Source organism: Narcine bancroftii, chromosome 12, assembly GCF_036971445.1.
Source record: "Narcine bancroftii isolate sNarBan1 chromosome 12, sNarBan1.hap1, whole genome shotgun sequence".
Lineage (NCBI taxonomy): Eukaryota > Metazoa > Chordata > Chondrichthyes > Torpediniformes > Narcinidae > Narcine > Narcine bancroftii.
Window position 1 is genome coordinate 87,483,799 of NC_091480.1, and position 14,464 is coordinate 87,498,262.

The window sequence follows — 14,464 nt, forward strand, 5'->3', positions numbered from 1 at the left end:
GTCAGGGAATAGCTGTGTCTCATCAATAGTGCCGTACTGGAAATTTGAATTCCAGAAACACAATTCAGTTTGTTGCCTTGATAAATTTGTGCCTTAAGGTAGAGTAAATGCTGACATGAGAAGTAAAAATTAGACAGATGCTTTATTTAATGAGTTAGTATTGTGGCCATTTCCCAATGTGAATTGTTCTTATAATGTGTTTTACATTTGGCTCGAATGTGAGCCTCTAGTTTCAGTTTGATCTGTCTTTAAGTACAGTGGATTTGGAGTAAATTATGATGGAAAATTTCATGACACAACCTCTGATTGTGTTTATATTAATTAAAAGAAGCATAGGAAAGCAGAAAATGTCCCTCAATACACAAGATGACACCACATTGTTGCTCATCAATGCACTGATATATCGGCCATGCTCCAAAGCATGACACTTGTGTCTTTGGATTGTAGATTATGGATTCAAGTCCCACTACAAAGCACGGACTGCGGGCAACTTGCTGTCAGGGGAACCACACGGGCTCCAAGAGACCAGCTCACGGGATCTGGGTATCGGAGCTGGGATTTGAGAGTGCACTTGGGGCAAGAAGGCCTCCCGAAGGGCCTCGGGTGCTGAAAGGTTCCTGGTCCAAATCGGACATTTGGATCTCGAGCTCGGTTGCCGATGGATTGAACAGGAATTGATGCGGCTGCAGACACTGCGGTAGCACTGGAGGCGAACCCGTGGACAGTCAGTAGTTGTTAGATACACCGACCGGGCAATGTTCATGGCAACTCTTAGCCTTATGGCAGACAAAAATTTAAAGTAATATCTTTGATGTTACATTAAAAATGTAACAAAACAAAAGGAACCTTGAATATCTGCTGTAGATCAAGGCAGTATTTCTGATATCTTGGCTTATATTTATCCCCAAAATGACATCGCAATAAGAATATCATGTTCCTGTTTGCGGGAAGTTGATTACTGTTTTTCCAAGATTACAGCCGTTACTCGGGAGGAGGAGCTGATTATTGACTTCTGGAAAGGAAAGCCAGAGGTGTACAATCCAGTGATCATTGGGAAGATCAGAGACGGAGAGCAAATTCAACTTATTGGGAGTCACTATCTTAGAGGATCTTTCAACCCACTAATGGCATCGTGAAGAAAGCACGTCAGCGCCTCTACTTGCCCAGGAGTTTGCGGGGGTTTGCTATGATACCAGAAACCCTGACGGATCTTTGCAGATATGTGGTGGAAAGTGTGCTGACCGGCTGCATCACGGTCTGGTACGGGGACACCAACACCCCTGAGCGTAAAAACCCTTCAAAAGGTAGCAGACACAGCCCAGGACATCGCTCCCCACCATCAAGTACGTCGACAATAAATCTGAATCTGAGTGCAATAGGAAACCACTGACCAGCTTATGGAAAATGCTGGAACCCATCATTAAGGATGTGACAGCAGTGAACCTAGATATAATAAAGGGGAGGTTCACATGAATTGAAGACAAATTGTTTTGTCCAATCCAGAAGAAACTTGCAACGATGAAAAATTGCAGAATATCCAATGGATATTTGGATTTTGTAAAATAATTTGATAAGGTGTGACAAATTAATGATTCTTACACGGAAAAGGGTGAACTAACATGGATTTTAGCATGGATTGGGGATTAGTAAAAGAGCTGAAAACTGTGGTAATCAGTGGGTCTTTATAGGTTGGGAGGCAATTATTGGAGGGATGGCGTAAAGATCAATGGAAATGATTCATTTCTGGGTGGGAAAAGGTTAACTTTAAGATGTACAGATTCTGCAAGGAAAATTATACAAAAATGCTGGTTGTACATCATTCTTTATGTAACAAAAATGAAGATAAGTAATCAATTTTTCAGGCCTGAGCCCTTCCTCAAGGACCAGAGTAAAGCACCTAAATAAGATGCTCAGTTATTTTCGTTTTAATTTCAAGACATGCACCACGGTAATGGACCATTTGGCCTTCAAGTCTGTTCGCCCAATTTATACCCAATTCACCTACACCCCTGGAATGTTTTGAACATGCTGACACAGGGAGAGCATACAAACTCCTCACCGAGCGAGATTTGAACCCAGGCCCCAATCACTGGTGTTGTAAAGGTGTTGTGCTAGCTGTTACACCAACTGTGCCACCCATAGTAAAGTATGCAGCTGGTTGACAGATGAACAATAATGTCAGAAGATTAGATTACGGTATTAATTTCGTAGAGAGAAGTGATGCAGTTTAGAAGGATGAGAGGAGACATGTTTGAGATGCATAAGATTATCAAGGGTCTAGACAGGGTGAATTCGGATTACATGCTCCCAATGTTGGGAGAGACTAGGACTAGAGGGTATAGTTTAAGGATACAGGGAAGGCCCTTTAGGATGGAGATGAGGTGAAATTTTTTACCCAGAGAAGTGTGGATCTGTGGAATGCTTTGCTGCAGAAGATGGTAGGGGCAGATTCGCTGGATATGTTCAAAAGGGAGTTAGGTAAGGCTCTTGGGCGGCAGAGGAGTTGAGGGGTGTGAGGATTAGGCAGGAATTGGTTACTGGTGGAGAATGATCAGCCATGATCTGAAAACTGGCAGTGCTGGCTTGACGGGCCAATTGGCCTACTCCAGCACCTACTGACTATTGTCTATTGAAAATGAATAAATATTTGGAGGTTTGTTTGCCTGGAGGGGGAAATGAAATGCCCTTGAACACAAACGGTAAAAGTTAGCATGCATTGAAGCCAAATGAATCTTGACAGAATTATTAGGTTACATAACGACCCTGGGCCTGGCCCAGGAATCCTATGACTTGCCGTTTTAAAAAAAAGCAACCAACAACCCGTGAAAGGGGAGAGTTAAATCCGCAATGAGCTAATTTTCTGAAAATAGAACAGCTTCAGTCATGACCCATGAAACTAATTTGTCATGTTAACTAACCCTATCTTTTATGTCTATCAGGTGGATGAAGAGATCTTTTGCTCGAAAGAGATGGTGTCCAGCCTGGCATTTGGCCTGGCGTTCCTGCAACGTATGGACATGAAGCCCGTTGTTGTAATTGGATTATCTTGTCAGTATGATGAAGGAATTTCAGATTCATTTGCGGATACCAAATCCTTATTACTCAGGAATTGCAAGATTCTAACCGAAGCACTGCACAGGAATTTAGCTGTCACCATGCCATTTTTTAATGGCGGGGCCTTGCTACAAGCAAAGAGACCTCCAGTTCCTAATAGGTACTACTGCTATGTTCTGAAATGAAAATGATTTGCGCAGGAAAGCCTATGTTACAGAACAAAGAAGCAATTTTGATGTTAAACGAAGTTTGAAGTGTAACTAAATTGGGCATTTTGCCTTCCTCAACTTGAAAAGTGAAAAACCACAAGAAATACATCATTTCTGCTGATCTAATTAGTAACATTGGATAAGGAGATGTAGTACCAAAGGGTGATCCTTCACCTCCCCCACCCCAGCACTACTTCCAGCCATAACAGGGAAATAATTGTTGACCTTTCAACAGAACAGTGCTTGATATATTTCCACCGTGCCACAAGACTGTTGCTGTCAGTGGTGGTAGACACTAATCCAATACAGTTGAGCTCCATAGTGATAGACCTGCAGTTCATATTTTAAAGAGGATTGCTTTTCTGTCCATGAGGAAATAATTCAAACACACAATTGTATATTTACAAATGTCCATTTTAAAAACGTCTGGGGTTTTTTTTTGTTTGATTAATTCTGGGGAAAAATATCTATTTTTCATTCTAAAGTGACCAGCCTTCATTATTAGAAAGGGTGCCCATTTACTCAGTGCTGTGGTTGCAGTCACAAGAGTTCAACTGCCTAGCGGCCATTATTTGCTGCTCCAATCGATGGCAATTTGGCCTCCTGATGATGCATCATGGGGCCACATCACCAGCCCACCCTGATGACCTTTTTACAGCTCACTTGTTATTCTTTTTTTCTTTGGCTTGGCTTTGCGGACGAAGATTTATGGAGGGGGTAAAAAATCCACGTCAGCTGCAGGCTCGTTTGTGGCTGACAAGTCCGATGCAGGACAGGCAGACACGGTTGCAGGGGAAAATTGGTTGGTTGGGTGTTGGGTTTTTCCTCCTTTGCCTTTTGTCAGTGAGGTGGGCTCTGCGGTCTTCTTCAAAGGAGGTTGCTGCCCGCCAAACTGTGAGGCGCCAAGATGCACGGTTTGAGGCGTTATCAGCCCACTGGCGGTGGTCAATGTGGCAGGCACCAAGAGATTTCTTTAGGCAGTCCTTGTACCTTTTCTTTGGTGCACCTCTGTCACGGTGGCCAGTGGAGAGCTCGCCATATAACACGATCTTGGGAAGGCAATGGTCCTCCATTCTGGATACGTGACCCATCCAGCGCAGCTGGATCTTCAGCAGCGTGGACTCGATGCTGTCGACCTCTGCCATCTCAAGTACTTCGACGTTAGGGATGAAAGCGCTCCAATGGATGTTGAGGATGGAGCGGAGACAACGCTGGTGGAAGCGTTCACTTGTTATTATGAATGCAGTAAAACATCTGTTATCCGGCAAAGCATCGCAGAATATAAATAGCTTACACAACACACACTCAAGCAAGCAGAAAACTCATTTATCCAGCATCTAAGAATACCAGGGGTTTTACTGTACTTAAAAATAAAAAGCACAGAGAAATAAATAAAAATGGATAAAAAATTCGCTAAACGTACACATTTTCATCAAATATTAAGTGTATATGACCCTTCTCAGTGATGTTTCACCATTTCTCATGGCTCAATGGTGAATCCAGCAATCAGGTGACCCATGGCACCTTCTGTAATTCCACAGTGCAGTGCTCGCATGTGAAAGTCTGCACTGTGTTGCAGGCGCACTGTAGCTACTTAGTGATTCTCCATGGAACCCCTGACTCACTGTCAGTGTAAATCAGAGTAGAGAGAGAGAGAGAGATCAAGTGTTCAACAGAGCAGTCACATGGAAATTTGTTGATCAATCAATTGTCCAGTAAGAGCTTGAAATTTTTTTTGGGGGGGTGGTGGAATATCCACAAATGTTCTCACTAATGTTTAATTTTTGAAAAATTCTGTCCTATAATTGGCCTATCACAGACTACTTCAGTTACGTCCCTAAGAACAAGCCTCTTCCACAATTCTGTTTACTGATTGTGGTTCCCTATCTCTCAATGCAAAATAAAAATCGGGTTTTGTTTTGAAATGTCCAACTGATGCAGGTCAGAAGCTTTATGGTGAAGAGATTGGACCCCTTATGAGAAGGGAAACATTGTTCTTAGCAGCCTGGTTCTAAATCTCTAATCTGTTCTTAAACACTTGAAGGAAAATAGCTTTCCGCTATCCACCTCAGTTTTAAATATCAAAGAGAAAAAGTATGTTTCAGAGAGGCACTTGGTCTTTAAAACAAAACATTAACATTAAAAAAAGGCATTAACAAGGCTCATCAGTGGTTGAATTTGCACAACAAATAAAGAACCATGCTGTTTGTGAAGAGTGGGAACTCGCTTTGATTTTGGCAGATTTATCTGATACTAAATTCATTTTTAGTTTCTAAACTTCTTCCCCCTTTCAGTGTAAATATGTGACCAGAACATTACAGCACAGTACGGGCTCTTGGCCCGCAATGTTGTGCCGACCTTTGGAGACCTATTCCACATCAATCAAGCCCCTTCCTCCATTTCCTTGTATCTATAGGCCCATCTTAAATAGTCCTTGTTGCATCAGCCTCCACCACCACCTTCAGCAATGCATTCATCACCTGTCTGTGTAGAAGACCTACCTCTGACATCTCCCCTAAACTTTTTTCCACTTGTCTTCAAACAGATGTTATTCCCTGTTATTTGCCATTGCCACCTGTTAGGTCTGCTTTGTTCATGAATGAGTGAGACAAACACCAGGCTGAGTCGAAATCAGGGTTCTTTGTTCTTTATTACCGGATTGTAACACTTGCAACTAACCATGTTAGTTGGAGAATGCATTCTGCCGTTATCAGCAAAATGGTGATTTTTTATACCCTTGGATACGTGCTTAGAACATCATCATATCATTACTTGTCCAATGACTAAAACTGTTGCTATCCTTTCCCTGCTAGCTTCCTGCCTCTCAATCCATCAATGTCTCTCTTATCTTGTAAGTACAAGGATGCATTCACATCTTGTTACAGCCCTGTACAGGGTAACTCCTTACACATTCCCATCTCATGATGTTTTACCTTACACACCCTAGGGGAAAAGGTGCTGGCTGACCGCCCTATCTATCGCCTCCCATAGCGTATCTTTTAAACAAGAATGTTTTAATTGCCACACGCAATGGCTTAACCATGATTTCTTTTGCACAGTTTCGGGAGCGTAGTTTCAGTAAAAGAAGAGCTACTGCATTGGAGCCTTGAATCGGGTCACATTCCTATCATCTGCTCTGTGGGAGAAACCTCCGATGGGCAACTGGTGCTTTTAAACTCCTTGGGTGTCACCGCACATGTTGCAAAGTTAATGCAGCCCCTGAAAGTGTTATTTCTGAACAACTCAGGAGGTATTCGGGACACTAATCAAAAGGTGAGCAAAATTTTTCTTTGTGTATTTATTCCATCAGGATGTTCTACAAAGGGTAATTAACTAAGTTGTGTCACCCAGTGGAATGTGTGTGTTTTGGTCCGAAGGAGTGCAATTGATATCTTTTTCTTTCAATAATTAAGAAAACAGTGTGGACATGGTATCTCGCCCTTTGACCTCTCATTTCCCAATCTGGACCGTTCATCTGACACCAGCTTGGATCACTTATACCCTCTTGCTATCAGTGCTACAAATCATTAGTTCTCTCACTCGCCAGTGAGCAGAAATCCTTGTCAGCATTTTTTTCCTTCTCCGCTCTAATGTTATTTTCACTTTGTAAGTCGGAGAACCAGGTTCTGCACAGACAATATTTTCCAAACATGTTTTCCTCTTCTAACCTCATCTAAACAAAAACAATATGGCAAAAGTGTACTAAAGAGAAGACAGCATTTGCAGGTAAGAAGGGAAGGATACATAGAAAATGTGTAAGTAAGGGGAGTTGAAACTGGTTTTCTGATAGATGGAATGAGACCACAGATCAAGTGGTTAGGAGAATAAAGCAAAGTAGGATTTATTGGCTCAGAATTTAAAAACCAGAAGATAAAACAATTCATAAGCTGTTGGTTCAGGTGTGTGCCAATCAAAAGAGATTGATCTTTATTGGATCTTGTATCCTTCCCCTTTTTTATTATTCTTTAAACCCTTTCTAGCTTCCATGTGGGCTTTAGATGAAATACTTGGGGGGGGGGGGGGGAAGGGGGAGCGGTAATTCATCAAAGAGACTAATTACAGAGCCAATCCGAGGAGATGCCTTCAAATCAAGAAACTGGTTTTTAGTTGGAATTCTGCCAAGTTAACCTTACAAGTAGTAACAGATACTTTGGTTCCTGAACACTTTTGGATGTATTTTATGGATTTTGGGCTGCTGATCACGAAAATCGCCCTAAAATTTTCCTATCACGTATTGGTTTTTAAACCTAACTTTTTTTTTGATTTCCTGTCATATTTTAAGTCTACCTAAAGCAACATCATTGAAAATTCATTTTCTCCATTTGCACTTGGACTTCTTTCCTGCTGACCTTGGTGCAGTCAGTGACAAACATGGTGAAAGGTTTCACCAGGACATTGCGACCATGGAAAAGCTGCATCAGGGCAACTGGAATCCATAATGCTGGCCAACTATTGTTGGACACTGACATGAGATGCATCAGATGCTGAGTACAAACGAAAATCAACGGCATAACATTTTTCAGTCAGTTAAACTAATGCAATGTGTCAGCGTCATTATGTGATTAAGCCTGCTAAATTCATTAAAAGTTAATTTAATGTTTCTCCAACTTCCTACGTGATACAGCAAATCTGAAATGATCTTTGGTTTCAGCATGAAGTTGTCTATCATAATTCCCAATTTGTTTTCAGGAAGCAAACCTTTTTGGGGGAAAATAATTTGTTGTCCAGTGCAATGTGGGGCTCTATTAATTTGATATTTGCTTGTATCGGGAACTCTATCATGAAGAACAATTTTCAAATGGCTCTTCATTACTGAATTGTGAAAGAAACGTTCCACTGTTTCTACCCTTGATATAGCTCTGTTTTTGTTAATGCAGAAGGAAACTGGGTGGAATGCAGCTCTGAACTTGATGTTGATGCCAAATGAAACAAAGGCATTTGAGGTGTTAAAGTATGAATGTTTTATTTTTTGAATTTCATTTTCCATAATTTTAGTGGAACTGTCGTTACATTTATTTCAAACTAGTGATAGGAATTCACAGTCCGGCAGCCAGTGAGTCATATTAATGTAGTAAAAACTTAGGAGATGCTTTTTGCAGTGTATTTTGCAAACATCTATTTGGATGATGTTCTCCAATAATATTGTTTATAGCATCCTCAATACCAATTATAAAGAGGCCCTTTGCATGGCTTTAATCAGTTACTCAAAACAAGAATGCATGGTTTGAAACAAACAAATAAGACCTAGAGATACCTAGAACTTGCAACACAGAGACTTACCATTCTGACCAGTCAGACTATGCCTGTGTTTACCTTCCAACAGAGCAATTACTTCTAACCCTCTCTCTCTCTCTCTCCCTCTCTCTCTCTTCCTCTCCCTCTCTCTCCCTCCCTCCCCCTCTTCTTGGGGCCTTTTCTGAATTCATACACCCCACGTAATCTTAGATGTCGACAAAGTCGACCCCTGACCCTGAAAGTAAATTCTCCATCTCCGCAACTTTATGATATTGTTCTCAGAGGAAAAGCAAGAATTTGAGAGTGATTGGTGGGTGGGGATTATCCAAGACCCTGTGACCTCGAAGTGCATATAGAACTAACGCAGCCTCCAGAAAAAGGATCAACCCGTTAGGAATGAGGTGAGAATTTTCAAAGAACAAAAAACTATTCAGTTGTCGATCAGTTGGAGTCTGAGATCGATCTATTTCAGAGCACCATGGGAAGGGGAGGAAAAGTGATCAAATTATGAATAATTTTATTGAATGGCAGAGCAGGCTCAAGGAACAGATTAGCTTACTCCTGCTTAAAGTTCTTGTATCTCTCCATCTGACACATTTAATTTTGTATCTGTGGCCCTTTGTTCTTAATTCCCAATTTACTGGAAACAATCATTTCCAAATCGTTAAACAGTTTTAATCATAGTTTTGGGTTATTCAGTCCTCTACAAATTCAGTATTTTTCCTGTGGTATCTGGTACTGAACACAATACTCTTACTGAGCAATTGAATTTTGTTTCTTCCCCCAAATTCACCAGGTAAAACAGCCATGCTGCATGGGTAGTTTCTCTCTGTGGCCTTCTCTATGTTCAGAGAGACTGGGAGATTGCTTCACTGAGCACCTTCACTCTGTTTGCATCAGTGGCTGGGATCGCCCAGTAGCCAAGCACTTCAATTTCCCCACCCCCCAATGCGGGCCCACCCAGACGACCTGTAAATTGTAGCTGTAACACTTAATTTTGCATCTGGGCACTCCAACCAAATGGCATTAAAATTGACTTCTCTGGTTTCTGCTAGCCTATTATCTGTTCTCCTTCCCTTCTTTTCTCCAATTCCTTACCTCTCCCTTCACAGAGTCATCCCCCCTCCTCTTATTTGCTGGTGTGCCCCTCCCTCCCTTATCCACCTATTGCCTCGTGCCTATGGGACTGTGCTCCTCCCCCAGCACCTCCATCCAACCCCCCCCCCACCGTTTTGTTCAGGCACCACCTGCCTACATTGTTACCAAACCTTGATGAAGGGTTCAAGCCTGAAATGTTGGTTGTGTATCTTTTTTGCTCTATAAAATGCACTGTTTGACTTGCTGAGTTTCTCCAGCATTGTGTTTTACTTCACCATGTACCTCTTGGCCTTTGTTCTACACCTTTACGATGGAGCCTAAAATTGGATTTTATTTTTAAGTAGCCTCAGGGTGTAACCCAAGTTTTTTTTTTCACTGTTTTCTCAATCTTCCTGCTCTGCGTTTAGCTTTCATTTGATTTTAAGGTGCTCGCATCAACACACAATAAATTGAAATGACAATATTGGAGGCTAAATAATCAAGTCCACTTTTTCCTTCAATTTACTCATAATAATTGTAGAAAATGTGCACTGTAGAGTCAAAATGCTTGGATAACGTAGAGTAGTTTGACCAATGCACACCTCATCAAAATGACTGTCCAGCTGAACCAGCATCAAACTGATTATTGAGTGCTTTAGTTATTCAGAGATCTGGAATGATGAGAGCAGCAAGTTCAAATCTTACCTCAATCACTGGAGAATAATCTGAAATCCAGGGTCAGGAATGATGCCATCTTTATCTAGTTCAGCCCAAGGAGGACTGTGGAAACTCGCTAGTTTGTTTGTCTTCCAGTTGCCCTGTGAAATGTCCCGGCAGACCACCACTAAACTGTGCCTGATCTCCGTCCTCATCACATGGAGTGCATTGATTCAAGGGGCTAGAGGGGAGGGATGCTCACTCGCACCCTCACAAAGTGATCGGGGCAGGACAATGTCCAAGGGCTGCAGGGGAAACTCTGATCTGGTATGTGTTGCTAATATGTCTGTGGATGCCAGGGGTTCTTAGTATGACCCTGATTCATCAACAGGACATTGAATGATATGCCACCAGCAATGAGAGGCAGAGGGTTCCCGAAGCACTAATCAGCTATCTTCTTACACACTGCAATTAATGATCCATGTTCTAGTCCATAGCCCAGGTTATTGCTGTATGGTGAAATATTACACAGTAAAGTCACAACAAAGTGAGATCATGTGGACACACTGCCCCATCACAAAGAAACAGCTTTTCAGTGGCTTGGTTCCCAGAAGGGGTAAGGGGAGCCCTGGAGACCCCACAGGACTGAGAGAACCAAGCAAGCACATGCCAGAGAGAACATATGTCAACACTTGATATTTGGAGTGAAACACTGAAGTCTGCAGACACTGAGATTGTAGTTTAAAAATTTGCAGAAATGCTGGAGGAACTCTGCCAGTCTCGATATATTACTGATGATTCGGGCCTGAGATTCTTCAAGGTATAAGCAAAAAAGTAGACGGGCATCTTAAGACGAGAATGGGGGGGGGGGGAGGAGCCGAGACCAACATCCAGAATGTGTAAATTGGATATGATAAAAGGAAAGGTGAGGGTGAGATTTGATTTTTGGCTCTGGGAAAGGAGACAGAGAGAAAAGGGGAGGGAGAGAGGAGACAGGGATGAAGATGGGGTGGGGAGTGGTTAACAGGAGAAGTCAGTGTTCGTGCTGTCCGGTTGGAGGTTGCCCAGATGGAAGAGGAGGTGGTGTTCCTCCAATTTGCAGGTGGTCTCAGTCTGGCAGTGCATGAGCCCATGGACAGACATGTTCACAAAGGAATGGGACAGGGAATTGAAATGGGTGATATTTGGATGCTGTTCTTCTTGACTGGATATCTAAGTAGCATTCCAGTTTGTTTAGAAAGTATTCTGTAACACTTTCCTTCTGCTTTAACAGTGGCACAAGGATCTCCTTTGTTTAAGGATTAGGTGTCAGGACCTGCATTTCAAACCACCCAGATGAAAACCTCCCTCGGATGGCCTTAAAGGGAATGGTCATCCTCATTCTAATTTTTAAGAGGTGTTCCCACATCGTAGCACTCACCCTTTGGCACAACTTACCACTAAATTTCCAAGCTCTTTCAAATATTCCATTTGGGAAATGAAGCTGGATTTAAAGTACTATCATCGGTACAAGATTGTCCCATTCTGACAATTACCAAAATGAAATGCATTAATCCCTCGTGGCCCAGTTTCAGTACCTCTGCCAGAGGGTGGCCGATTTCATTCCACGTTTTGCAAATTGTGCCATTCAGATCATTAACTGGGAGATTTAGCATCAACCAGTTCCTTCCAACATGGGTAAAAGGTGCCTCCCTGGTAACGCCAGTTTCAGATGCTCTTCTGAGGCTGGCCTGCATGAGACGAGAAGACTTCATTGTAATTGTTTTTCAGTTTCGCCGTTGTCAAAGCGCTACCTCAAGTGCCAATGGGCGTTTTCAGCGTCGAATGGTCTCTCTTGGTACCAGCTGTGAGGAGAGCCTACAGGTACGTTTTGTGGAGTCAGTTCTGGCACAGGCCCATTGAGAAGATGATTGGATGGATATACTCCACTTCCCTGGTGATTTTGTCTACAGCACAGGCACTGGCAACTGGACTTGCCCCTAATGGAAGACGAGGTACAATTATTCATTTAGTGCACTGATTCCATGCCCCACTCACAGATATTTTGGTAATATTCATGCTAACCAAGTTACTACCAATCTTTCACATTATTCCACATTTTGTACCTTTTTTCAACAAAAAAAAATGGCATGGTTGACGAAGTAGTTAGCACACCTTTACAATGCTAGCGATTGGGACCGGTCCAGGGTTAAAATCCTGCGCTCCCTGTAATGAGTTTGTACATTCGCCCCATGTCTGATTGGGTTTTCTCAGAGGGATCTGGTTTCCTCCCACCCTTCAAAACGTACTGGGGGTGTAGGTTAATAGGGTGTAAATTTGGCGGCTCGGACTCATGGGCCAAAATGGCCGGTTACAGTGATTTTATTTAAAAATTGAGTTCCACAGAGGCAGTTCCTTGGAGGACCAAATCTCAGTTATACCTTGAAGGTAAGGCATAATGTCAGTCAGGATGTCCTTTTTTGCAAAGATGGAAGGAAATCTCAGAGGAAGCAATTCAGTGCCTGATCTGCAGTATTTTACCCACATTTGCATGGCCTGTCCAGAAAGAAATATTGCTCCCATACTGAACAAATTAAATCCACACATCCAAAACAATTGAGTGAAGAGCTTTTAAAATGCACTCAAGGTGTCCGTGTAAATTACAAAGTGGTCACTAAGACAATGCAAACATCAAACACTATTTTTTTAATGTGTAGAAGAATCAGGCTGGTAAATGCAGATTGGAACAAAACAATGGGAGATGATTGAGAGCAAGTGATTTTTTTTTTATTATGTTTTCAGATTTTAATGTATAATTTTCCTAGTTACTCACTATTAATCTGTCCAAACTCTCAGAGATAAATAGTGCAGGTAATCTGCCTTGAGAAAGAATTTCAAACCATGCCATTGTCTCTTTGAAGACAGGCCCTTTGGGACACTATGCAAAACAATTAAAGATCTGGAAATTGCCAGCATTTTTCTGACTGTCTCAGCGAGATGGAGAAAAATGAGAGGAGTCTTGATTTCACAGCGGTGATAAGGTGGAGCATGTAATGCTCTGTTTGTGAGTTCAGGAAACAAAGGGAAATCGGTCCTGGCAAAATATGATTTGATGAAGCTGCAGTTATCAGTGAAATCAGTGGTTGGTTGAGTATAATTGTTTTTTATGTTAATTATTTATTAGAGGTTTCCCATTGGTATTGATGTTTGTTACTCGTGAGGTTTGAGGCCTGCTACATGTGGAGCAGACCTCGTGACAGGAGTTGAAACACATCTCTTCACCTATCCTAAACAGGAAGCCTTATCGTTTCAGTCTTTAGATTTTTAAGGTGTGTTTGTGAGACTTCATTTCGAGATTCTTTCACGTGCTTTACGTTGACGGTCATCCAGTCCATGCTTTGTGTTCATTGCTGATGGCGGCGGTGAAGTAGGATGTGCAGATTGTGTAGGGGTTTGCAGCATGCAATGGGTTTGGGTGAGAGAACATTGTGCATGTTTGAAATAGCGTGAACATTTTGGACTTTTGAACAGGTGGAAGTGGATATTATCTAATGTGTTTTACTCAATAATTTGCTTCCTTGTATCATGCTTTACTTATTAATAATTTTCATTGTTATCCAAAATAAAGATCAATCTTCAATAATTTCATGTTATGCTTTCCCAATAATTTCCTATTGTATCTAATAATAATTTATCAATAATTTCTTTCCTAATGTACAGATAGTTCTTTTTTTTCTGACTTGTACAGTGTAATATGGTTCATTTTTTCAGTAATCTGGTGCCTTGTTATTGTCTGTGATACCATCAATGTGTTATCCTTGTATTTTACATTCATGTCAGCCAGCTTTATCGTTTTGCACGCACGTCAGACTTATGCAACATTATCCAACTTCCCTTAATCTATACATTATAATAATGTCTTGTATGGAAAAGCAAATCAGTGATGAATGCTTATAGTAGCTTTTCTCAAGCATTTGATTAACAAACTTTAAAACTGGAACTCCTTCCAGCCAGCTAAACCATCTGCCTTGAACGTTCCTGATGATGGTTAGAAATGGTTCTCCCATCTAAAATTTTTTAAGTATCCTTAAATATTTCCATGAAACAATAGATATATTTTAATATGATCAATTCCTCCATGATTTTGAACCCTGACTGTGAAGGCTGCGTGCCCAATGAAATAACTTTCACCTGTAAATTTTCAATCTAAACGAATAAGGTGTTGACTATTGTTAGGTCTGCTTTGTTCATGA

The 14,464-nt window shown here is 41.5% G+C and overlaps 1 protein-coding gene across 4 annotated transcripts in view; it reads left to right on the plus strand.

The window, feature by feature from the left end:
* The window catches only part of nags (N-acetylglutamate synthase), a 38,651-nt gene that overhangs the window by 9,661 nt on the left and 14,526 nt on the right, over nt 1–14,464 (plus strand). For 3 of the 4 annotated variants that reach the window (XM_069904625.1, XM_069904623.1, XM_069904626.1), the window contains exons 2-4: nt 2,940–3,214; nt 6,323–6,536; nt 12,003–12,095. In XM_069904625.1, coding sequence (XP_069760726.1) covers nt 2,970–3,214; nt 6,323–6,536; nt 12,003–12,095 — 552 coding nt within the window. In that variant the 5' untranslated portion in view covers nt 2,940–2,969. The remainder of the gene's footprint in view (nt 1–2,939; nt 3,215–6,322; nt 6,537–12,002; nt 12,096–14,464) is intronic. The other variant, XM_069904624.1, reaches the window with a different exon arrangement.